At 47.2% G+C, this 25,996-nt stretch overlaps 1 protein-coding gene and 1 pseudogene across 9 annotated transcripts; both read right to left on the reverse strand.

Annotated features, from left to right (window-relative positions):
• On the reverse strand, nt 1–15,302 carry PLAC9 (placenta associated 9). 9 transcript variants are annotated; one of them, XM_054242900.2, is made up of 6 exons: nt 14,865–14,961; nt 4,465–4,562; nt 3,494–3,612; nt 2,726–2,798; nt 2,341–2,464; nt 1–1,861 (listed from the first exon to the last, which is right to left on the reverse strand). In XM_054242900.2, exons 1-6 carry the CDS (start codon nt 14,926–14,928, stop codon nt 1,851–1,853), a joined length of 489 nt encoding a protein of 162 aa, XP_054098875.1. In that variant the 5' UTR covers nt 14,929–14,961; the 3' UTR covers nt 1–1,850. The 9 variants fall into 9 exon arrangements, 8 of the variants coding, with proteins under 8 accessions (XP_054098875.1, XP_035123738.3, XP_035123737.3 ...); XR_004731915.3 differs by lacking the exon at nt 3,494–3,612 and having other exon boundaries at nt 2,621–2,798; XM_035267847.3 differs by lacking the exon at nt 3,494–3,612 and having other exon boundaries at nt 2,726–2,795; nt 14,865–15,302.
• A 5,219-nt stretch (nt 15,303–20,521) lies between these two features.
• LOC100395005 (large ribosomal subunit protein eL22 pseudogene) lies at nt 20,522–21,925 on the reverse strand (annotated as a pseudogene).
• Between the last annotated feature and the right edge of the window lie 4,071 nt (nt 21,926–25,996).

Below are 25,996 nucleotides of genomic sequence, written 5' to 3' on the forward strand. Positions count from 1 at the left end.
TCGTATATGGATGTTCATCGCCAACATTGTTCATAATAGCCAAAAAGTACAGACAACCCAGATGTCCATCAATTGATGAATAAATGAATAAAATGTGGTATATTCATACAAGAGAACATTATTCATCCATAAGAAGAATGAAGCACTGATACATGCTGCAATACGGACAGCCCTTGAAAACATGATCAGAGAAAGAAGCCAGATACAGCGAGGGTACGTGTCGTATGATTCTATTTACATTAGTACCCCCTTACCTTCAGGGGATACGTTTCAACACCTCTAGTGGATGCCTGAAACCACAATATATCTAATCCTATCATACTATGTTTTTTCCTATGCATGCATATCTACGATAAAGTTTAATTTATAAATCAGGCACTGCAAGAGGTTAGCAACGATAGCTAAGAACAAAATAGAACAATTAGAACAATATGCCAGCTTCTGTGACGGGAAAGTTGCATGGAAAACCACCACCATATGCCAGCAACACTGCTCTTGAACTTTGGGTCTTGATTAAGTATAAGAAATGTTGCTGGAACACAAGCCCTGTGATACTGTGGCGGTTGATCTGTAACTGAGAAGGCTGCTAAGTGACTAACAGGCAGGAAGTGTAGACAGCGTGGACCATGGTGGATAAAGGAAGTGTTCATGTCCGGGGTGGGACAAAGGGGAAAGGTGAGAGGTTTCATCACGCCACTTAGAATGATGCACAACTGAAAACTCGTATGTTGTTTATTTCTGGAGTTTAGTATTTTAGGATTGTGGTTGACTGCAGGTAACTGAAACCATGGAAAGTGAAACCACAGATAAAAGCGGGCTACTGCATTTAAAATGTCCAGAATAGGCAAGTTCATGGCGACAGAGATCAGTGGTTTCCAGGGGGTTGGGGGATCGGGAATGGGATGTGACTGCTTAATAGGTACAGAGTTTCTTTCTAGAGTGACAACGGTATTCTGAAACTGGTGGTGATGACTGACAACTTGTGAATGTACCGGAAGCCACTGCATTTGTATGATTTTTTCTTTTTGAGACAAGGTCTCACTCTGTCACCCAGGCTGAAGTGCAGTGGCACCATGATGGCTCACCATAGCCTTGACCTACCTCCTGGGCTCAGGTAATCCTTCCACCCCAGCCTCCTGAGTAGCTGGGACTACAGGCACGTGTCACCATGCCAGGCTGTTTTCTGTATTTTTTGGAGGAATAGGGTTTCACCATGTTGCCCAGGATGGCCTTGTACTCCTGGGCTCAAGTGAACCTCCCACCTTGGCCTCCCAAAGTGCTAGGATTATAGGTGTAAACCACTTCCCCCAGCCTTGTACAATTTAAAATGGTTAAAATGATGAATTTTACATTGAATTTCACTTCATAGGAATTTTTTTTAAAAAAACAACAAACCACTTTAATGGACACATAAATTCCCTGGGGGTCTCATTGCAAAGCAGATTTGGATTAAGAAGTCTGGGTGGGGCCTGAGACCCTGATCCCCTTGCTTTTCACCTATGGCCACATTTTGAGACGCAAGACCACTCGAAGAGCCCCCACCTCTGTGAATCAACCCCTGTTCATCTGCTCCTGTAATTAAGGAGGACTAAAGCACAGATGGCGGGAATGGGGGTGTCCCCAGGTCTGAGCCTGGGGTGGGGGTTGCAGGCCTCCTCCAGGCATGGAAGTGGAGGGAGAGGGGGCTGTAGTTAAACGGGTTACTCTGTCAGCAGACACAGAGGAGACAGAAGGAGGAGATTTTATTGCACACGAAGCTGCGGAAGGAAGGCGAGCGGACAGGGCTGGCTCTCAGAGGGTGCTGCCTGGCAAGGGCACCACCTCCAGCTGCTGGGCTCCAGCTCCGGGGCTCAGAAGCCATCTGAAAGAAAGCGGCGGCCTCCAGTGAGCAAGCTGGGGTGCTGCAGGGTCCCCCGGCCGGCCCGTGTTACCCAACAGTTTCTTCCCTCCTCTCCTCAGCCCTCCGGGACACGGGGATCAAGAAGAGAGCAAAGTGCAACTCCGTCCCTGCCTGATCAGTGGGGTGCCGTCTTCCCTGAGGGTTTTGGGGTGGAACAGGAGGGGCTTCTAAGGGGGAAATGAAAGGAGCTGAGGAGCTTTAGTCCGGAGAAGGCCAGTGAAGGAGGCAGCTTCTCCTCGCTGGGGTGTGCGGAGATGGTATCTAGGGCCGGCTCTTCCCGAATTTCGTTTTGACACTGGGCGGCAGCGACCGGGTGTGGGTTGGGGAGGAGGGGTGGTGCCGTCCCGCTTCCGTCCCCGGGGGCGCTGGGGCCCCCCGCCACTGTCCAGCCCCAGATGACAGCAGTTCAGAGGCTTTCCTCTGCCACCTGCAGTGCTTACCTTCTCCGAGGAGGTCGGGGGCCGGGCTGAAGGGTCCTGGGGGCAGGTTCCAGGCCAGCTCCTCCAGCAGGCCCAACAGGCCTTTCACCTCTGTCGCCAGGTGCTCCACGGTCTTCTCTACCATCTATTGTGGGAAGGGGGTCAAGTCGAGGACAGGAGTGGTGCCGCACTCTGCTTCATCAGCTAGGCCCTAAGGAGCAGCTAGCGGTCCAGCGGGGTGCAGTGGGAAAGGACTGGGCGCTGCAGGAACTGATTTTCCTCACTCAGGCTCTGCCCCTACCTGCCTCAGTTTCCCCAGATGACAATATCCTAGGGGACTCGCTCTCTAAGGCTCCTTCCTTTTTGGCACTCAGTCACAGGTTGGGGTGAAACGCCTTTAGAATACCTTCTCCCTTTTGGGACTTTGCAGCCTGGCGCTCACATTTCTTTTGTTGCTCCGCTCCCTGGTGGTGTCTCTGCTGAATGACAGATTTGGGATTTTGAAATTTACTCAGGGTTCTCAATAGTTATTTTTCCCCCTGTGTATGCCATGGACCCCACTGGCAGTGTGATGAAGCCTACAGACCTCTTCTCAGAATAATGCCTTAAATGCAAAAAATAAAGCATATAGAATTACCAGGGGCATCGATTGCATTAAAATATTATTCATTATTAAAAATTAAACTTTTTGGCCCAGCACAGTGGCTCACGCCTGTAATCCCAGCATTTTGGGAGGCCGACGTGGGCAGATCACTTGAGGTCAGGAGTTTGAGACCAGTCTGGCCAACATGGAGAAGCCCCATGTCTACTAAAAATACAAAAAATTAGCCAGGCATGGTGGTGCATGTCTGTAGTCCCAGCTACTCGGGAGGTTGAGGCATGAGAATCACTGGAACCCTGGGGCAGAGGCTGCAGTGAGCTGAGATTGAACCATGAATTCCACCTGGGTAACAGAGCAGGACTCTGTAAAATAAAAATTTAAACTTTTGGATATAACATACGTATTGACCAGCCATAGTGACTCATGCTTGTAATCCCAGTACTTTGGGAGGCCGAGGTGGGTGGATGGCTTGAGCTCAGGAGTTCAAGACCAGCCTGGGAAACGTAGCAAAACCTCACTTCTACAAAAAAAAAAAAAAATACAAAAATTGGCCAGGCATGGTGGTACATGCACCTGTAGTCCCAGCTACTTGGGAGGCTGAGGTGGGAGGATTGCTTGAGCCTAGGAGGCGGAAGTTGCAGTGAGGTGAGACTGCACCACTGTACTCCATCCTGGGTAACAGGGAGACAATGCTTCAAAAAAAAAATGTATTTATTAAGTCACATGATTTAACATCAGGCCTAACAACAACAGAAAAGTTGACATAGGAAGGTTATAAATGATATGTTGAGATATTCATAACTAGAACAAGATGAAATGATCTGGATTTCTCTTGATGACCAAGCTATAGTACTGTTAATACCACTGCTTGCTGTCTGTATTTATGAGGAACGGGAATGCTCAATTTCAGTTAAAGGTTTGCAACAATACAAATGCAAGCTTTTTTCCACACAAGTTAGGAATCATGGCTAAATAACAAAATAGTGACTGAATTTCTAACTTCCCATCCAGTACTGATGCTGAAATATCTGCATGGGAGCAAGTGAGGCCTTAGGAGAAGCAGGGTCCATTGGGGACTGGACAGTGTGACAGCCTAGATGGGAGGGTGATGTTGGACAAGGCAGCCACAGTGCAAGATTGGCCTGTACAGTCTGACATTCCAAAGCAAGCTTGCATCTGCCCATAAAAACACCATCCTAGGCCAGGCCTGGTGGCTCACCCCTGTAATCCCAGCTCTTTCAGGGGAGGAGGTGGGCGGATCACCTGAAGTCGGGAGTCTGAGACCAGCCTGACCAACATGGAGAAACCTCATCTCTACAAAAATATAATATCAGCTATGCATGGTGGCACATGCCTGTAATTCCAGCTACTTTCGAGGCTGAGGCAGGAGGACCTCTTAAACCCGGGAGGAGGAGGCTGTGGTGAACAGAGATCATGCCATTGCACTCTAGCATGGACAACAAAAGCAAAGCTCCCTCTCAAAAAAAACCCCAGTCTTAGAAGGTGGTCCTGACCCCGCATGTCCTTCCAAACCACGCTGTTACCTCCTCCACGACAACCAGACGGCGTTGCACAGCCATGTGTCTGTCACACGCTGTGCTCTGAGCTGCGTCTCCTTGGGGAGGGCTGAAGGGTTCTGCAGCTGTGGGGAAACAAGTCTTGTCACTGTGGGGCCCTTGGTTTGCCATCATGCCAGATACTCCTGTAAACACTGGGCTCAAGTGAGGTCGGTCCCCAAAGCAAATGCAACAGCAAGCAGAGGAAGGCCCTGTGGGGTCGGTGTGTGAGTGCCAGCCATCTCAATCCCACCAGTCACCTACAGACCCACATGGACTTCCTCAAGGAGGTGAAGCCCAGGGAGGAAGGGAAGACGGGCTCCACCCGGGGAGAATGGCAACTGCAATGACAGAGAGGCCTGAAAGAGCATGGCTCAGTGTATAAACCCTGCAGGGAGCCTGCAGTGGCTGGAGATACAGGGTGGTCGGGAGACAGACTGGACAGGGAAATCCTGGAAATCAAACCAAGGGGGCAGAGCTTTAGCCCAGAGGCTTTAACAAATCAGTTCTGATGCATGTTTGGGGGGCAATCTGGGCTCACTGCAACCTCTGCCTCCCAGGTTTGAGTGATTCTTCTGTCTCAGCCTCCCAAGTAGCTGGGATTACAAGCGCCTGCTACCATGCCTGGCTAATTTTTGTATTTTTAGTAGAGATGGGGTTTCACCATGTTGGTCAGGCTGGTCTCAAACTTCTGACCTCAGGTGATCCTCCCGCTTCAGCCTCCCAAAGTGCTGGAATCACAGGCATGAACCACCACGCCCAGCCAAGGGGGTTTATTTTAACAGAAGAGTCACAGAGTCAAACATGAATTTTTAAAATATAAGGAATAGACTGGAGGGAGATGCCTTTGAAGGCAGGAAGTTACTGCAGCAATCAGGGTAAGAGGGATGAAGGAGAAGGGATGGGCAGAGGCAGTAGCGGTAGGAATGTGAGGATAAAAGTGAGAGGAGGTATTTCAATAGCAGCATTGACACTGGGACCCGTTAGTAACAGCTGGCATGTGATGAGCACTTACCATGCACCATGTAGGGTGTTAACTTAACCTCTCCAACAACCTGTTGTTACGCCCAATCTACACGTAAGAAAACTGATGCATAGAGGGGTGAAAGTATGTGTCCAAACTCACTACTCATAAGCAGAGGATCTGCCATTCCATTGTTCTCCTTGAGTTAGCTCTTTCAGGCACCATCAACCCTCAGCGCAGAAGTCTAAGAGCTCTGATTCCAAGCTCAGGCTTCAGAGCTGGTAACCCCGAGATGCCTTTGGGGCATCAGAGTTGGCTGGAACCTTGGAGAACACTGACACTCAAGAAGAAGGTGCTGCCCCAGAGGTCAAGAGCAGCCAAGATTTACAGATTCTGCAGAGATGAAAAAGGTCAGCATGGTTGAAAGCAGTGAGGAGGTCTAGCAAGATAAGGACTGGAAAAAGAGCATGGGAAAGGCCCTTCTTAGATGTCACCCCGGCACTTTTAGGAGTGGTGGAGGAAAAGCAGAGTTTGGATTATGGTAAGATGAGAAGGGAAGGTGAGGCTGGGGATAGAAACTTGGATTCTGGAAAATTTTACAAAGCTTGGCTGTGAAGGAAAGGAGATTGGATCACAAGGTCTAGAGAAGGTTTTGTGTGTGTGTGTGTGTGTGTGTGTGTGTGTGTGTGTGTGTGTTTTAAGCATTGGAAAACACAATGATGTTTACAGCCTGAGGGACAAAAGGAAGACAGGAGAAGCAAAGGAATGCTCTTCCTGAATTGATGGGAGGCCCTGGATCCAGAGGGGGTGGGAACACATCTGGAAGGAAGACAGAGGAAATGCAGCACAAATGGGCAGAGGTAAACCATCTTACTAGAGGGCCAGAAAGTGGAGTGAGCTCCTGCCTGATGGGCTCTGTTCACTCTGTGCAGTAAGACAGAGAACACGTAGGGAACAGAGCTAGTTGTTAAAATTTCAAAAATCCTATGAGTAGGTTACTAAACACAGATGTTAAAATAGTGACCATGGTGGCTGGAAATGGTGGTTTGTGCCTTTAATCCTAGCACTTTGAGAGGTTGAATGGGAGGATCACTTGAGGCCAGGAGTTTGAAACCAGCCTGATCAACACACTGAGACCCCATCCCTTAAGAGAAAAAAATTTTTAAGTAAAAAGAAAAAAAATGGTGGCCATGATGAGAACATTTACACCACAGAAATCACCAACCCTACCCACCTTTTTTACTTTTTGAGAGCCAGTCCATCAGTGCACCACCAGGAAAGGGACTTGAATAAAGAGAGGGCTTCAGAAGGGGATGTGCAGAATGAGGGAGGCAGGGTAGGAGGACCATGCAGAATGAGCCGGCATCAACAAGGGATCCTGGAAGTGTGAGTCCTCCCCCAGCAGTGCTCCACAGTCTAGCTGCACAGCAGCAAATATAGATGGCTGCATGGAGTCTGCAGGGTGGATGTGGTGGAGGCAAGGGGCCAAGGAGCTGAGATTTGACCAGCCAGGGGTTTAGGAGAGGAGCCCTGGAAATTAGCGGGGATAAGGAAGGAAATGAGGCCAAGAAGAGGGCCAATAAACAGAGAAGTGGGGGGCTGAAGAGACTGGAGGTCTTAGGAATCACAGGAGGAACAGGAGGTAAAGAATGTTGCCATTTTCGCTTTTACAGGTAGAGCGGCTTGAGATAGTGACAATATCAAGGCTGTGGCCATGGATGTGGGCATACAAAGCTCAGTGTGGGGAGAGAGTTATGGAGCTTGAGCTCTCTAGGTGCAATGCTTGTAGCTTAAGGTCTTGGTGTTGGATGGGTTGGCCAAGGGGCCATCTGCACTTGTCTAGAAGGGGGGCAGGTCTTGAGATAGGACAGAGCTGGTGACGGATGTGTAACTCTGAGAGGCCAAGTGACTTGCCCAAGCTCACACCATCAGCAAATGCCTGGACCTCAGGCACCCTGACCTCCTGGCTTCAACTCATCAAAGTGGAACCCCCTGCCTTGTGACTTTCTGATTCCAACTCTATCTAGATCTCAGCTCTTCCACTCAGGGATAAGAACAAGACCAGGGACAAAACGTCCTTCCAATTCGAGCATCTTTTGTGGAGAACAATCTGTATTTTAAATTTTCCTTTTCATTATTTCCCTCCACTAAACTTAGAAAAGACTCTTTAAAAGATAATCGTGTTATTCCTGAATTTGGGGAAGGAGGAGGACATGATAATGGTGCCTTGGTTATTTTTTTAAGGCGAGTCTTTTAAAGACCCATACTGAAATATTTACTGATGAAATGTTATGCTGTCTTGGATTTACTTCCAAATAATCCAGGCGTGGGTGGGAATGGGGGAGAGGCCTGAGTGGATGTTTAGAGCTAACAAGATGGGCTGAGAGTTGCTAATTATTGGAGCTGGATGATGAGCATGTAGGGGTACATTCGGCTTTTCTCTCTACTGTTGTGGGTGTGGTTTGAAATGTTCCATAATAAAAGCCAGCTGTCTGATGGGGTTGTCAGCAGAAAGCAGTAGCCATTGTGGGCTGCAGGCATCCTTGTAAAATATTCAGGCCAAGTGCGGTGGCTCAAGCCTGTAATCCCAGCACTTTGGGAGGCCGAGGCGGGTGGATCACGAGGTCAAGATATTGAGACCATCCTGGTCAACATGGTGAAACCCCGTCTCTACTAAAGATACAAAAAATTAGCTGGGCATGGTGGCGCGTGCCTGTAATCCCAGCTACTCAGGAGGCTGAGGCAGGAGAATTGCCTGAACCCAGGAGGCGGAGGTTGTGGTGAGCCGAGATCGCGCCATTGCACTCCAGCCTGGAGTAACGAGAGCGAAACTCCGTCTCAAAAAAAAAAAAAAATTCAGAGAGAGAGGCCCCACCTGGGGGCTATGCTCCATCCTGGCCCCACATCCTGAGAAGGCCCTTGAGAGGCCGGAGCAGGTCTTGAAGAGGCTATGGGAAAGAGACTTCTTTTTTATTTATTTATTCATTTTTTAATGGGGTCTCAGTCCGTTACCCAGGCTGAAGTGCAGTGGCACAATCATGGCTCACTGCAACCTCTGCTTCCTGGGTTCAAGCAACTCTCCCACCTCAGCCTCCAGAGTAGCTGGGACTACAGGCACACATTACCATGTCTGGCTAAGTTTTGTATTTTTTATAGAGATGGGGTTTCACCACGTTGCCCAGGCTAAGCTCAAACTTCTGGGCTTAAGTGATCCACCTTCCTTGGCCTCCCAAAGTGCTGGTATTATACGCGTGAGTCATCGCACTCAGTCTGGGACTCCAAATTTTAACTCAATTGTTTCAGCTGAAACTGGGCTGATCAACTTTGAGAGGAAAAGCTCTGAGGGGGCTGGAAGAGCTGTTCTCACACACAGAGTGGCTGTCCTGGGGGGCCTGTCATCATGCGTCTGTGGATACACACACCACCTGCTGGCTGTGTCCAGAGGCCTTTGGCTAGGCCTTTCCCCTGAGCCTCACCTGCCCTCCCCCAGACCCCAGCCACTCTCCCCTCACACACTTCTCCCAGGCTCAGGCCAGAAGGATACAGTGTGACCCTGCCGGCCAACTGGGAGTCAGGCTGCGCTGGAAGTCAAGAACAACCAGAGCCTGCTCCTCTCCACTGACCTAAAACACCCTGTTCTCTAGAGTCTGTAATGAGGTCTAACTTGGCTCCCAATCCCCTCCAGGGAAAAGGCTGGGCTAAGGTCGCTCCCCACGTGATTCAGCGCTAATCCTTCACATCTGGACAAAACTGTGCTCTGTGCCCCTTGGAGCGACTGTCCATGAGCTCATTGGGGCCTCCACGGAGTACATCTGAGAGAGCAAGCTTGGAGCAGGGCCTGACATTGTACTGCCTGCTCCCTCCCCACCAGGTCCTCCCCACGGAGCTGACTTGAATGCATCATGGCAGAAAACATGCTGGAGACCCCTGTTCTCAGCCTGGTTCAGCCACTACTGATTGTGGGATTGTAAGAGTTTCTTCTCCCTGAGCCGTTGCCGCCTCCTCCAAAAAATAGGATGGGGTCAGCCTGAGGCCCTCACTTCCCCATGTAGCTCATCCTTAATTCTTCTTCTCTGTCATTCGGAGTCCACAGAGAGGCCTCGAAAATGAGCTACAAGACCTGAGTTCAGTGGTTCACACCTGTAATCCCGGAGCTTTGGGAGGCCGAGGCAGGAGGATCACTTAAAGCCAGGAGTTTGAGACCATACTGGGCAACATATTAAGACTCTCTCTCTAGGAAAAAAAAAATAGACAGGATTGGTGGCATATGCTTGTGGTCCCAGGTATTTGGGAAGCTGAAGCAGGAGAATCGCTTGAGCCCAGAAGTTTGAGACTACAGTCAGCTACGATTGCACCACTGCTCTCCAGCCTGGGCGACAAAGACCCTGTCTTGTAAAAAAAAAAAAAAAAAAGTAAAAAAAAAAAATTAGTAGTCACACATGCACCCATGGGGCTGTCAGCGGCTCAGACAAGGGGAGTGGAAAAGGCTGAAGGATTCTGATGATTAACCCTGAGCAGCCAAGGCTGTGGCCCCACAGGGCTCCCTTCCTTCCTTTCCTCCCACCCTCCTGGGCCCTGCCAGTTGGAAAATGGACCTCCTTGGATGCTGCGTTGTTTTCTCTGGCCTAGCTCCTGCTCCGGGCCTGATGTGCACCCTGGATAGTGGCCACGGGCGGGGCATCCTGTGCTGGTGAGAACAGGCTGCTGTGGAGCCAGGAGGCCCCAGGGGAGGGCTGGGCTGGGCTGGCTGCCCCAGTTAAAGAGATGTGGCCCCTGGGTGCCATCCTCTGAGGCTGAAGTACTGCTCCCTCTACTTCCCGGCCTTATGGGGAGACCTTTTGTATCTGAACCCAAACAGTAAGAAAGTGCCACAACGCAGATGATTTCTGCATGCTGGGCAATGAGAAATGTTTTCTCAGTGGCGTCTCTGAAAGGTGTTGCTGTGTCTTCTGAATTATCAAAGTCACACTCTTTAAAAGGGTCTGCTTTGAGAAGCAACCCTGGACACTTGGGGGTTAATTATATTTGACCACATTCAATGTAATAGAATAATAAACTTTACCACATCCAATACTTGTATAAAGATGTATGATTCATTCAAAACCATCCATGGGTTTTGGTTATTTCTGAAAGCAGCAGAACACTATTCTTCAAATGATTCTATAAAAAGCTCCAAAATGTGGGCCTGGCATAGTGGCTGATGGTCTAAAAGGCCATCAGGGAATAAAGGTTTCTCTGAGTGCTGCTGAAAGAAACCAAGACTGGGGCCGGGCATGGTGGCTAACAACCTGTAATCCCAGTACTTTGGGAGGCAGAGGCTGGCCGATCCCTTGATGTCAGGAGTTTGATACCAGCCTGGCCAATATAGTGCAACCCAACACCACCCCCACCCCCATCTCTACTAAAAAATGCAAAAGTTAGCTGGGCGTGCTGGTACGGCATCTATAATCCCAGCTACTCAGAAGGCTGAGGCATGAGAATTGCTTGAACGTGGGAGGCAGAGGTTGTGGTGAGCCGAGATTGCACCACTGCACTCCAGCCTGGGTGACAGAATGAGACTGTCTCAAAAATAAAATAAAATAAAATAAACCAGGGTTGAAAGTCGGACAAGCAAGAGACAGATCTGAATTTACAGAAAATTTAAGGGATGGAGGTATTTAAATGACATCAAAAGGACACAATTAGCAAAATCTAAATGTGGAAAACTTTACAGAGCAAACTTAGTTTCTTCAACAACAACAAAAAAATTAAGTTAAAAAAAGGCTGGGCATGGTGGCTCAGGCCTGTAATCCCAGCACTTTTGGAGGCCGAGGTGGGTGGATCACAAGTTCAGGAGATCAAGACCATCCTGGCCAACATGGTGAAACCCTGTCTCTACTAAAAATACAAAAGTTAGCGGGGTGTCAGGGTGCGCACCTGTAGTCCCAGCTACTCAGGAGGCTGAGGCAGGAGAATCACTTAAACCCGGGAAGCAGAGGTTACAGTGAGCTGAGATTGAGCCACAGCACTCCAGACAGAGCGAGACTCCATCTAAAAAAAAAGGGGGGGCAGCAGGGAGAAGACTTACATATTTAAAGAGACTTAATAGACATATTGACCAAATGCAGTTTATGTAACCTTATTTGGATCAAACAAATGAATTGTCAAAAGACATGACACAATCAAAGACATTTGAACAGTGATTGAATATTTAATGATGTTCAATCACACACTCTTTTTGGAGTACGACCGTGGCATTGCAGTTAGGTTTATTAAAAGAGTGCTTATCTCTTAGAGATACACAAGGAAATATTTATAGATGAAAATATATGGGTCGGGCGCGGTGGCTCACACCTGTAATCCCAGCACTTTGGGAGGCTGAGGCAGGTGGATTATAAGGTCAGGAGTTCAAGATCAGCCTGAACAACATGGTGAAACCCTGTCTCTAAAAAGAAAGAAAGAAAATACAAGATATCAGGCCAGGCGTGGTAGCTCACACCTGTAATCCCAGCACTTTGGGAAGCCAGGGCAGGTGGATCACTTGAGCCCAGGGGTTCGAGACCAGCCTGGCCAACATGGTGAAACCCTGTCTCTACTAAAAATACAAAAATTGGTCAGGTGTGGTGGTGGATGCCTGTAGTCCCAGCTACTCGGAAGGCTGAGGCAGGAGAATCACTTGAACCTGGGGGTGCGTAGGTTGCAGTGAGCTGAGATTGCACCACTGCATTCCAGTATGGGTGATAGAATGAGATCCTGTTGCACAAAAGAAGGAAGGAAGGAAGGAAGGAAGGAAGGAAGGAAGGAAGGAAGGAAGGAAGGAAAGAAAGAAAGAAAGAAAGAAAGAAAGAAAGAAAGAAAGAAAGAAAGAAAGAAAAAATACAATGCCTGGATTCCATAATCCAGGGAGGGGAGGGGGTGAGGACTGTAGATGAGATAAAACTGCCCATTTACTAAAACTTGTTGAAGCAGGGTTGATAAGTACATTATGTGATTCTTTCATTTACTATTATTTTGTGTTTTTTGTATCCAACAGTTTTCATAATCAAAAGTTAAGAGATATCTGAGGCCGGGTGCAGTGGCTCACGCCTGTAATCCCAGCACTTTGGGAGGCCGAGGCAGGTGGATCACGAGGTCAAGATATCGAGACCATCTTGGTCAACATGGTGAAACCCCGTCTCTACTAAAGATACAAAAAATTAGCTGGGCATGGTGGTGTGCACCTGTAATCCCAGCTACTTGGGAGGCTGAGGCAGGAGAATTGCCTGAACCCAGGAGGCGGAGGTTGTAGTGAGCCGAGATCGCGCCATTGCACTCCAGCCTGGGTAACAAGAGTGAAACTGCGTCTCAAAAAAAAAAGATATCTGAAATCTGAAAGATTATGCACAAAAACATATGAAGTCAGTGTGAAATTGCGTTAATCATACTTTCCTCCTTTTCTTCTTCTTCTCTCTCTCTTTTATTTATTTATTTTTTTTTGAGATAGAGTCTCACTCTGTCACCCAGGCTGGAGTGCAGGGGCACCATCTCTGCTCACTGCAACCTCTGCCCTCTGGGTTCAAGCGATTCTCCTGCCTCAGCCTTGAGAGTAGCTGGGACTACAGGCATGTGCCACCTTGCCTGGCTAATTTTTTTGTATTTTTCATAGAAACGGGGTTTTACTGTGTTAGCCAGGATGGTCTTGAACTCCTGACCTTGTGATCTGCCCGCTTCGGCCTCCCCAAATCCTTTTCTTCTTAATCTGTAGCAATGAACGTGCATAATCAGAAAGAAAAACAACGTTTAAAAATGGGTTTAAATTCTCTCTACAAAAGTGGCCACTCCCTCCTCCCTCTGGGAGAAGCACAGGCTCTGCTTTGTGCCCTCAGCTCCTGGAGCCTGGGGCTGAGCTGGGAGGCGGGTAAAGGAGAGGCGGATGAGAGGGTGTGTACTGGGGCCCTACTCTATGCTGGGCAGAGTCCCAGCCACTCCTCATACAGCTTGTGAGAAAGTCATTGCTGGTTATCTTTAACAGGTGGGGAAACTGAGGCTCAGAGAAATCAGTGGAGTCATCTGAGAGAATGTGTGCTGATGCATGTTCCCTCCTGGGCACTTCCTCCCTCATCTAATCCCTGAGGCCAGACCTGTGGGGTGGGTATTATTCTCCCCAACTGACAGAGGAAAAAATAGCCCCAGAGAAAGGAAAGGACTCACCCAAGGTAAGGGATCATGAGGGCTGGCCTGGATCCTTTCCCCAAGTGCTCACTCCCACAGTTCACTGGGCCCTGAAAGGGGATGGGGGCTTCTATCTTAGCACAGGGCACTTCTGCCTGGGTGGGGGCAAGGACTGAGGGGGCAGGAAGCCTGGATGTTTTGTGAGGGCTCTGCCTTGGCACCACCATGAGAACTGAGCTTACCCCTCACCTGGACAGCTAAAGTGAGCAATAGCCATCCCTGACTAAATGGGGTCGTGGCTTGTAAACTATAAAATCCTGTGCAATGTGCAGGGTGGTGGAATGAGCATCTGTGTACAGTCAAGACTACAGTCAGGTAAGTCACTTGACTTGAGTCACCCTGAGCCTCACCTGTGAAGGGGCAACATTAAGCTGAGGGGAGAGGTGAGGGAAAGAAAAGGGAGAGTAAAAGGCAAGGAACCCAGCTAATGGAGTACCCAGAGAGCCTCTCCCTCCCGAACAGCCCTCCACCTCCACCCAGGGCTCCACCTCCACCCAAAACAGCTCAGTCCCCCAGAGAAGCTCCCTGGAAACCAGGAGGCTGACTTCCTCACCAACTGCAACACCCCCTGAGGCCACCTGGCAGGTGAAGCAGTGGCCTTTCTCCTGGGCCCGCTTGCCTGGCTCCTTGAGGCTGTATGAGCTGGCCTGGGTCACTCACCCGTTGGAGTCTGGCTTCTTAGACAAAGTCCTATAAAGCCAGGCCTGAGCCTCCGCAGGCCCTCTGAGATGTAGCTGGCCTCCCGGGCTGCCCCACGCAGCAGCTGTGACCTCCCACCCCAGATCCTGGCTCCTCTCTTGCCAGCTCTACTCCCGTCATTGAGCTTCCCTCTCTCTCCTTTGTGATCTCTCTCAAATCTTTCTCTTTGCTTCAATATCCTCTCTCCCTCCACCCCATTTTAGTCACTGTTTCTCTTTCCTTCTCTTTGGTCTCTTAAACTCCTTTTTCTTTCTGTCTTAGTTCATATCTGTTCATCTACAAAGCCTCTTTCTGTCTCGGCCTGTCCTTTTTCCTTTTCACGATTTATTCTTCCCTCTCTTCTTTATCTCTCCGTTGCTCTGCTTCTCTGCCCTTTCTGCGTCTGTTTCCTCTCACCGTCTTTCTCTCCATCCCTCCCTCCCTGCATCTGCCTCTCTCTCCATCCCGCTGTAGTGTCCAACTCTCTCTGTCTCTCTCTTGCCCATTCCTTCCTCGCCATCTGCGGGTCCCCTTCCGCGCCCGGCGCCCCACTCACCAGCCAAAGCGCCCGCGGCACGGAGCAGAGCCAGCCCGGCCAGCGCGCCGAGCAGGGTCCGCATGTTGCCGGCCCGGCCCAGAGCAGCGCCGCGTCTGCCCGCAGCAGCCCTCCCCTGATCGCGCCCGGCCGGCCTGGGAGGAAATGCTCTAAGTCCGAGCCAAAATTCCTGGGCGGCTCCGGGCTTTCTGGCTGGAGCGAACCCGCCCCCTCCAGAGGCCCCTCTACACCCCTTGGGCAGCGCGGAGCCCAGAGACCCCAGGAGCTGAGACGCTGACCGTGCCACCCAGGCGCCTCCCGGGGAAAGGGCCGCCTCCGGAGTCCCCGCGCCTCCTGGGGGCCCGTGAGGGAAGAGGAGGGATTGGGTGAGGGCGTTGGTTCTAGGCGGCGGAGCCTGGGGTCAGGGGTTCGTTGTGAGCCCATTTCAGAGGCGGGCAGACTGAGGCTCGGAAAGAAGTGCCTTCCTCGGCATTACCCTCAGCGATGGTACAGGATCTGAATCCCTGTCTCCGGGAGTGTGGAAGCTTTTGCTTGTCTACCTACGAATGATAAATTAATTCTAATGACACGAAACAGTGTCTGGCCCTAAGAAGGAGACCCAGAAACTCACTGCTCTGGTAAGGGAGATAGCAACGTGAAAAGGTACTGGTACTTAAAAAAAAAAAAAGAAAAAGAAAAAGAAACGGTAAAATTGTGACTCTCGTAAAGATGAAATTAGCATATTCTAAAGGTTTTATTTAATTCATTATTAATGAGGCAACAAGTAAGATGCCACAAGCAGTCCAAAGTTTGGAACGCAGTAGTGGAAACTTCCCCTATGGGACACGCCCATTCAACAAAGTGCAACAACAAATGAAGGTTTAGTGAAAACACAAAGCAAAAAAGCTGCAGCTCTGACCTCTCTGCTGCAGAGCCCTGAGTGCCTTGCCTGGCTGTAAGTAGAACGCTTTCATCAGCAAGCCTGGGAGAATGTCCTTGTCCATCAGGGGTCCCCATTGGGGTTAACTGGAGCCCTTGCAGATCAAGGCTGCCCCTCTGCCTTCTGTGTTCTTGGCTGTGGCTGTGTGTTGTCCAAAACAGTCACCATGCTAACCAGTGATCCAGTTCTTACTCCCTCCCCGGGAGCGACATAATAGCCTCAGACACAGAAATTCTGGTTCTGAGCCCGAGAATCTGAGACAGACTCAAATCTAAATTACTTATTATTTATTTATTTTATTATCATTATTATCAAGACAGAGTCTTGCTCTGTCGCCCAGGCTGCTGGGCAGTGGCACAATCTCAGCTCACTGCAACCTCCGCCTCCCAGGTTCAAGCAATTCACTTGCCTCAGTGCCTCCTGAGTAGCTGGGATTACAGGCACCTGCCACCACACCCAGCTAATTTTTCTGTTTTTAGTAGAGACGGAGTTTCACTATGTTGGCCAGGCTGGTCTCGAACTCCTGACGTCGTGATCCACCCTCCTCAGCATCCTAAAGTTCTGGGACTACAGGCATGAGCCACTGGGCCCGGCTCCAGGTCTAGATCTTTCAAAAGCTCTCAAGAAGATTATGATGCCCACATGAGCTGGCTCAGAAGAAGAATTTATTTCAGGAATGCCAAGAATATCTCATGCTTGGTGGTAGAACATTCCTTGATAATTCAGCCAGGTGCAAAGTTGTCATAGCACTGCCAAACCGATAAGGATTCTTGTAGCTCAGAGCCAGTGGGCTACCTTATATTCTGAATTTAAGATTAAGAAGAAAAACAAACCATAAACAATACATTCTTGTTGTGGGAGAGCATAAAGTAATTAAGTATACTTCAATGTAAACATGAAAGTAAAACATGAAAGCCTTTTTGTTATGAATTCCCTCCATCCAACGATTCAGGTCCAGTCCCCTCGGCTTGGTAGGCTGTGCCTGTTCCAGTTCCATGCATTCCTCATCTGTCTAATGTACAATTAGACTCAAATGTATATACATAAGATCAAATAAGAGATATTTTGAAGATTGGCTTTCATTCATGTTTATCTCAGCCATAACATTAAATCTTGGCTGGGTGCAGTGGCTCACGCCTGTAATCCCAGGACTTTGGTATACCAAGGTGGGTGGATCACCTGAGGTCAGGAGTTTGAGACCAGCCTGGCCAATATGGTGACACTCCATCTCTGCTGAAAATACAAAATACTAGCAGAGTGTGGTGGTGTTGGGCGCCAGCTACTCCTTAGTCCCAGCTACTCGGGAGGCTGATGCAAGAGAATCCGTTGAACCCAGGAGGTGGAGGTGTCAGTGAGCCAAGATTGCACCACTGCACTCCAGCCAGAGCAAAAGAGCAAAACTCTGTCTTTAAAAACGAAAACAGGCCGGGCGCGGTGGCTCATGCCTGTAATCCCAGCACTTTGGGAGGCTGAGGCAGGTGGATCACGAGGTCAAGAGATCGAGACCATCCTGGTCAACATGGTGAAACCCCGTCTCTACTAAAAATACAAAAAATTAGCTGGGCATGGTGGCGCATGTCTGTAGTCCCAACTACTCAGGAGGCTGAGGGAGGAGAATTGCCTGAACCCAGGAGGCGGAGGTTGCAGATAATTCCACTTCATTTTTTAAGAGTTACAAAATATCCCATTGAATGGATACAAGCAGGATTATTTGTCCAAACAGTCCAAATTGATGTGCATGTAGATTGCTTTTTTCCTCCAATATAAAATATGCTTTAATAAACATACTTTTGCATATATCTTTAGGTACATAGTTCATGTATTTCTGAAAGGCTGGAAGAGGAATCATGTGTCAAAGGGCATTTTACGTTTTGCCAGGTAGGCCAAAAACTGTTCCTCAAATTGTCACTAAGCCCACAGGAGGGACAGGAGTCTTTCAGCGCTGTTCCAACGTGAACCGGAGTATATGTTGGTCTCGGTAGGAATTGGGCTGCAGGGGGCGCTATTTACATAAATACTTCTGGATTGCAGTTAGCTGAAGTGTAAACCTAGCGGTCACCTACATTCTCCAACACCGGATATTTATCAGTTAAAATTTTGACAGCTTGATGATGGAAAAAGTTACCAAATAAAAGTTGTTATTTTATTTACAAACTATTTATTATAAGTGAGATTAGGCTTTATTTGCCTCTTCAATTACTTTTTTCTATTTTCCTCCCTTTCCTTTCTATAATCTGATTATTAATGTAATGTCTGTCATATATGTTGGCAATATCTTCTCCCAGCCTTCCGTTGTCTTTAACTTTCTTGGTGGAGTCTTTCCTCGTTCAGAAGTTTTAAATATTAGGTAACCAAATCTCTCAGTATTTTCTTTTATGACTTACAGAGTTCACAACTTGATTATGATTCCTCGAATCAAGGCTGCAGATATTTTTCTGTATTTTCTTCAAACAGTTTTAAGGTTTCCTCAAGGTCTAATGTCTAATCCACTTAGAAGTGTTATGTGGTTGCAAGGAAGGAATCAAACTTCAATTTTCCCCTGAACGGATGTCTCAGTGTCCTCATGTTCTTTATTGCACGGTCCAATCCTTTTGCCACTACTTTGAACATAAAAGTAGTTTGTTAGCTACTCATTTCCAAGGGGAGCTCTGGGAAAATCTCTATACATCATGTCTGTCACAAGGTCAAGGAAACGAAAGTGTAAAATAGACATAATTTCAATAAATACTGAAACCATATTTGATGAAATTAAACAGCCCTAGCTAACTTAAAAACAGTAAAAACAACAAACAAGATTAAAACAAAGGAAGTAAGACATTTTCTTAACAAGGTAACTACTTTTTAATTTTTGTATTGATAATTTTTCAAATTAAAAAAATTTAAAAATAGAGATACAAGGGGTGGGGTCTTGCTGTGTTGCCCAGGCTAGTCTCGAACACCTGGGCTCAAGTGATCCTCCCGCCTCTGCCTCCCAAAGTGCTGGGAATAGAGGAATGAGCCACGCTGCCCAGTCAACTCCTTTTATCATAAATAGTTCACATGTACGTACAAGAGAAAGGAGAAATGTATTCTTTGTTAAACTAGGTTTGAGGTAAAGATGCCATTATTGGCCAGGCATGGTGGCCCATGCCTATAAACCCAACACTTTGAGCCCAGGAGTTCGAAACCAGCCTGGGCAATACAGCATGACCCCATCTCTACCAAAAATTAAAAAAGAAAATAAAAGTTTTTTAGAAAAAACACTGGTTGGGCGTTGTGGCATGCACTTATTACTGGGGAGTCTGAGTCAGGAAGATCACTTAAGCCAAGGAGTCTGAGGCTGCAGTGAGCTATGATCATACCACTGTACCCCAGCCTGGGTGACAGAGTAAGACACTGTCCCCCAAAATAAATAAATAATAAGTAATTAAATTACAAAATTTTAAAAAGATGCCACTATCAACAACTGTTTGGCTGGGCACGATGGCTCACACCTATAATCCCAGCATTTTTGGAGGCAGGGGCAGGCAGATCACTTGAGGTCAGGAGTTCAAGACCAGCCTGGCCAACATGGCAAAACCCTGTCTCCATTAAAAATAGAAAAATTAGATGGGCGTGGTACACACGCCTGTAATCCTAGCTACTAGGGAGGCTGAGGCAGGAGAATTGCTTGAACTCAGGTGGCGGAGGTTTCAGTGAGCCAAGATGGTGTCACTATATTCCGTCCTGGGTGATAGAGTGAGAATTTATCTCAAAAAATTAAATTAAATTAAGATAAATGTTTGGAAATCAATTTATTTCTTATACCTATAGAAACCAGCCCAAACATATAAAGAGAAACTCCTGGGCAAAATGATAATATAGAGCCAGTGGACCCAGTTAACAAACCTCCTACTTCCAGCATTCTCTAAAGTGACCAGTGAAATTAAAGGTAGGGGAGACTGGCATCAGTGGCAGAAATTAGAGACATATGCCAACCATATGCCAGGCCAGCTGGATCTAATAATACCTATCACTATATATTATTATTCTATTTTTACTTACTTACTTATTTACTTATTTATTTTTGAGACAGAGTCTTGCTCTGTTGCTCAGGCTGGAGTGCAGTGGCTCGATCTCAGCTTACTGCAACTTCCGTGTCCTGGATTCAAGTGATTCTCCTGCCTCAGCCTCCTGAGTAGCTGGGATTACAGGCCTGTGCCACCATGACCAGCTAATTTTTTATTTTTAGTAGAGACAGGGTTTTGCCATGTTGGCCAGGCTGGTCTTGAACTCCTGACCTCTGGTGATCTGCCTGCCTCTGCCTCCCAAAGTGCTGGTATTACTGGCATGAGCCACTGTGCCTGGCCTATTATTATTCTATTTTTTGCTAAATTTCTCTGACCTGGTTTTGTGCTAAGGCTGTACATGCATCAGCCTGTTTAATCCTTGCATCAGTAAACCTATCAAGTAGATATCCTGTTCCCGCTAAAAAATAAAAAAGATCTATTAAATATATTTGATTCAAGATTAGAGGATGGCAGATCCCACTTTGGAAGTTAGATAGATCTGATTCCAAAAGTACAGTCCTCAGCATTATCAGGCCTCTTGACTCTCAAGTCCCAGGAAAGGCACTAAATAGAGGATCTGGAGAAGAGTGGAGGTGAGAAAGGGACAAATGGAATATGGGGGGCTCAGAGGGCCACGTCCTGTGCAGTTAGGGGAGAACGCTCATAACCACCTGCATGAATGAAGTGCTTCATGTGCACACATTTCTCTTTCACTTAATACTCCCATGACCCTGGCAGGTGGCCTCACAATCCACGCAGATTGTGACGGTACCTGCCAGGGTCACGGGAGCATACAGAATGTGAGGTGTGGAGAAGTTAGGACATGGCCCAGGGCATACAGAGACTAGTTAGGAATTTGGGAATTTGCCTCCCAGACATCTGCGTTGCCTCCACAGGCAATGCTACAGGATGTGCACGGTCCTCCCAGCCTGGCCGGGCCGGGGCACAAGTGGTGGGGAATCTGGCAGGGGCTTGCTCTCCTGACCCAGGCCCAAAAGCAAGGGGCCAAAAGGAAACAGGAAATAGGGACTTGTCATCTCTCTGGGGAGAGAGTGAGGTCAAATACAGCCCATTTAAAAGAGCCTCAGTGGCTGGGAGGGCCTGAGCTGACAAAGCCTCCTTGTCTTCTCCCTTTGGCCCAAGAGAGGATTTCCAGAGGTATCAGGAAGACCCACGCCTGGAGAGCTCTCAGTGAGCGCTGGGCAAAGCTAGCTACTCGGCACAGATGGATAGGGGCTACTACGCAAGGCACAGAAGTTAGAGCCAGAGAAAGTGAGCCAGTGAAGTGTGAATGTGGATGGATGTCTCTGTTGGGGGAAGGAAAAGGAGGGGGCAACTCGATGGGTTGAGATGGTCTTTTTGAGGTTGAACATAGTGGCTCATTCCTGTAATCCTAGCGCTTTAGGAGGCTGAGGTGGGGGATTGGCATGAGTTCAAGACCAGCCTGGACAACATATCAAGACCCTGTCTTTACAAAAAATAGAAATAAAAAATTAGCCGGGTGTGGTGGCACACACCTGTAGTCCCAGCTACTCTGGAGGCTGAGGTGGAAGGATGGTAGGAGCTCGGAAAGTCGAGGCTGTAGTAAGCTATGATTACCCTGTGTGCCAGCCTGGGTGACAGAGTGAGAGACCCTGTCTGAAAAAAAGAAAAAAGAAAAGAGGTTTTTTTGTTTTTCATTCTCAAGTTTTATTCAAAGAACTCATACAAAATATTCCAAATAAATGAAATTTAATTCTCGTCTTCCTCTCTTCTTTGTCCTTGTTAATTTGGAAGTAACGTAATTCATAACTTTCTTTGCTGTTAGCAGCCATGCATGACCAATCACGTACTCTTCTTCTTCAAATCATTTTTAGTGTGATATTTCATATACCTTTTGGAAAAAGTCACCCCGGATGTCACTGTGATCTTGCTCTTGCTCCTTTCAATGGTCACCACGCCCCTGACCAAGTTTCCCAGCTTTTCCATTTGCTTTGACCCTCTCTTGCAAACACTGCTCAAAATAGGCAGCACCCATGATTCCATCTTCTATGGGGTGGGTGCAGTCAAGAGTGATCTTCAGAATCTGTGTTTTTTTGGCCCCCCTTCACCACAAGCTTTTTCATGGGTGCCATGGCGGTAGTGGAGGCAGAAAGGGAGATGTTTCTTTTTAAATTGTTATTCATGTTATACAATTTCAGTAGCTTTGGGGGCACCAGTTATATTTGGTTATGTGAATGAATTGTATAATGGTGAATGCTGAGATATTCATGCACACACCACCCAAGGAGTGTGCATCCTACCCAATGTGTAGTTTTTTATCCCTCACTCCCCACCCGTGCTCACTTCTGAGTTTGCAGAGTCCATTACATCACTGTGCATGTCTCTCATAGCTTACCTCTCACTTACAAGCGAGAATATATGGTATTTGGATTTCCATTCCTGAGTTACTTCACTTAGAATAATAGTCTCCACCTCCATCCAAGTTGCTGCAAAAGACATTATTTTGTTCCTTTTAATGGCTGAGTAGTAGTCCATGGTGTATATGTACCACATTTTTTAAATCCACTCATTGGTCAATAAGCACTTATGGTGATTCTGTATCTTGGCAATTATGAATTGTGCTGTAATAAATATCCCCCTTTAATCTACCTCCTTTCTTACATGTGGCCCGAATCCTCCCAGGTAGGAGAAGATGTAGGAAGATGGGAAGGTCTGCTTGGTACAGGGAGAAGCCAAGTGTAGAGTGAGGGTAGAGGTTTAATATTAACAATTATGGCTGAGCATGGTGGCTTATACCTGTAATCCCAGCACTCCAGGAGGCCGAGGCAGGTGGATTCCCTGAGGTCAGGAGTTTGAGACCAACCTGGCCAACATAGTGAAATTCCATATCTACTAAAATAAGAAAAAAAAAATTAGCCAGTCTTGGTGCCACACACTTGTAATTCCAGCTACTCAGGAGGCTGAGGCACAAGAATTGCTTGAACCCAAGAAGAGGAGTTTGCAGCGAGCCGAGATTGCACACTGCACTCCAGCCTGGGTGACAGAGCAAGATTGTCTCAAATAATAATAATACTATCGGCGTGGCACCGTGGTGTAATTTGTAATCCCAGCACTTTAGGAGGCCGAGGAGGGTGGATTGCCTGACGTTGACCAACCCGACCAACATGGTGAAGCCCTGACTCTACCAAAAATATTTTAAAGATTAGTCACATGTGGTGGCATGCACCTGTAATTCCAGCTACTCCGAAGAAGAACTGATTAAACCTGGGAGTCAGAGGTTCAATCGATTCAATCCTGGGAGCTGAGATCATGCCACTGCACTCCAGTCTGTCTGACAGAGCCAGAATCCATCTCAAAAATAATAATAATATTAACAGTTATAATACCAATAGTTATAGTCCTAACAGCCAGCATTCATGATTTTGACATCACGTCCAACCCGGAGTGAAGTACTACATAGTCTGGCTTTTTTAATTTGTAAAAATTTTATTATAGATTTATTTTTTTCTGATTAAAATATCTTTAATTTTTAATTGTTATGGGTACATAGTAGATATATATCTTTATGGGGCACTTGAGATGTTATGATGCAGGCATACAATGTGTAATAATTACATCAGGGTAAATGGGGTATCTATCACCTCAAACGTACGGTTTCTTTGTGTTACAAACATTCCAATTGTAGTCTTTTAGTTACTTTTAAATGTACATAGGAAAGGTAGAGTAAAAATAAAAAGAAAGAACAAACAAAATTGTACAATTATTGTTGACTATAATCACCCTGTTTTGTTCAAATAGTAGATTCTATTCATTGTAACTGTATCTATCTCAATAGTTTTTGAAACAGATGGTTTTCAGTTACATGGATAAGTCCTTTTATTTCTTCTTCTTCTTTTGAGACAGAGTTTCACTCTGTCACCCAGACTGGAGTGCAGTGGTGCAATCTTGGCTCACTGCAACCTCTGCCTCCCAGGCTCAAGAGATTCTCCTTGTAATGCTGGGATTACAGACATGCACTACTACCACCCAGCTATTTCTGTATTTTTAATACAGACAGAGTTTCACCATGTTGGCCGGGCTGGTCTGGAACTCCTGAGCTCAAATGATCCACCTGCCTTGGCCTCCCAAAGTGCTGGGATTACAGGCTTGAGCCACTGCGCCTGACCAACAGGGGTAATTTATTTAGTGACAATTTCTAAGACTTTGGTGCTCCCATCGCCTGAGCAGTGTACACTGTATTCAACGTGTAGTCTTCTACCCCTCACCCCTCCCCAGCTCCCCCCAGTCCCAAGTCCATTATATCATTCTTACGCATTGCATCCTCATAGCTTGGCTCCCACTTATAAGTGAGAACATACAATCTTTGGTTTTTCATTCCTGGGTTACTTCACTTAGAATATGGTCTCCATCTCCATCCAGGCTGCTGCAAATGCCATTATTTTATTCCTTTTTATGGCTGCATAGTACGCCATGCTACATAGTCTATTTTTCAGTTATCTTGGCTGCTACCCTATGCGATGGGTTCTGTGATTATCCCAGAGCTTAGCAACAGCAGTTTTCCAACCAGTGTCTTTTGAAGTGATAAATCCACATTTAGAAGAGGAGAAAACTGGTCTAAATAGAGGGTCCAGCAAAAGAACTCAGCCACCCATAGTGCCTGGTATCCACTTACTCAATTTTGAGTGTTTTTGCAGAAGATTCACATTGCTAAGTGACAGTTCAGCTCATTGTGAAATCCATGGCTATTTCCTGAGAATGCATCAAGCTATTGTTCTTGAATTCCCTGTGGGCTTGGCGGGTAGCAGTGGGTTGGCATCTCCCTTGAGTTCTTCGAGAATTTTCTCTGCAATGCTCTCTGGGGAGATGATCTTATTTTGGCTCCTTGAGGTGAGAGTTTTAAACTGTCTGAAGACATTGCCTTGCTGACAGTTTAGAGCATTTCCGAGTTAGCATCTCTTAGTAAGGGAGGCAGAGGAATTGCATTCAAATAGTGACTCTGTCCTTACTGGTAGTGTAGCCTCAGGCAGTTCACCTCCTCTCTGTGAGCCTCACCCACAAAGACGGAGTAATAATACCATCTATGGTCACAGCAGAATGTGAATTCTCTTGCTCACCTGTTTCTAACCTGCTGTCCTGGACCTGTCACTATGTTTTATTTGCCGTATGTACTTGTAGATTGTAAGTCTCCTGATGGCAGAAGGGTGGCACGCACCTGTAGTTCCAGCTACTCGGGAGGCTGAGGCAGAAGAATCACTTGAACCCAAGAGGCAGAGGTTGCAGTGAGCTGAGATTGTGCACTGCACTGTAGCCTGGGTGACAGAGCAAGACTGTCTCAAACAAACAAAAACAACAAAAAACAGAAGTGCAGCCAGGGCCAGTGGCTCACGCCTGTAATCCCAACGCTTTGGGAATCCAAGGAGGGTGGATCACCTGAGGTCAAAGTGCTAGACGAGCCTGGCCAACATGGTGAAACCCCATCTTTTCTAAAAATTAGCCGGTTATGGTGGTAGACACCTGTAATCTCAGCTACTAGAGAGGCTGAGGCAGGAGAATCACTTGAACTTGGGAGGCAGAGGTTGCAGTGAGCTGAGTTTGCACCATTGCACTCCAGCCTGGGCAACAGAGTGAGATTGTCTAAAAAAAAAAAAACTAACAGCAACAATAATAAAAAAACCCAGAAGCACACACACAGTTGTATTTCTCTGCGACTACTGCTCCAAAGCAGTGTCAATCACTCACATTAATGATAACTTTTAAGCAAAGCAAATTCTGTTTCACAGAGAAAACTGGAAGTTGGATATTTGTAACTGTGACTGTCATTTAACATTTAGCAGACCAGTAAAGCTCATAAACGCACATGACACAACTCTCTGCAGACATATGCATCCCTTATGGTATAACTTCTCCAAGTGGCAAAAAGAAACATGTGCATTAACACACCCAAAGACGTAAGCTCTTGGTAGCATGTTAAAAAAGAAGCAAGGACTTGTAAGTCAGTGACAAATGCCTGTAATCCCAGCACTTTGGGAGGCTGAGGCAGGTGGATCACTTGAGGTCAGGAGTTGGAGACCAGCCTGGGTAACATGGCAAAAACCTGTCTCTGCTAAAAATATAAAAATTAGCCAGGCATGGTAGTACACGCCTGTAATTCCAGCTGCTCAGGAGGCTGAGGCATGAGAATCGCTTGAACCCAAGGAGCAGAG

Source organism: Callithrix jacchus, chromosome 12, assembly GCF_049354715.1.
Source record: "Callithrix jacchus isolate 240 chromosome 12, calJac240_pri, whole genome shotgun sequence".
NCBI classification, from domain to species: Eukaryota; Metazoa; Chordata; class Mammalia; order Primates; family Cebidae; genus Callithrix; species Callithrix jacchus.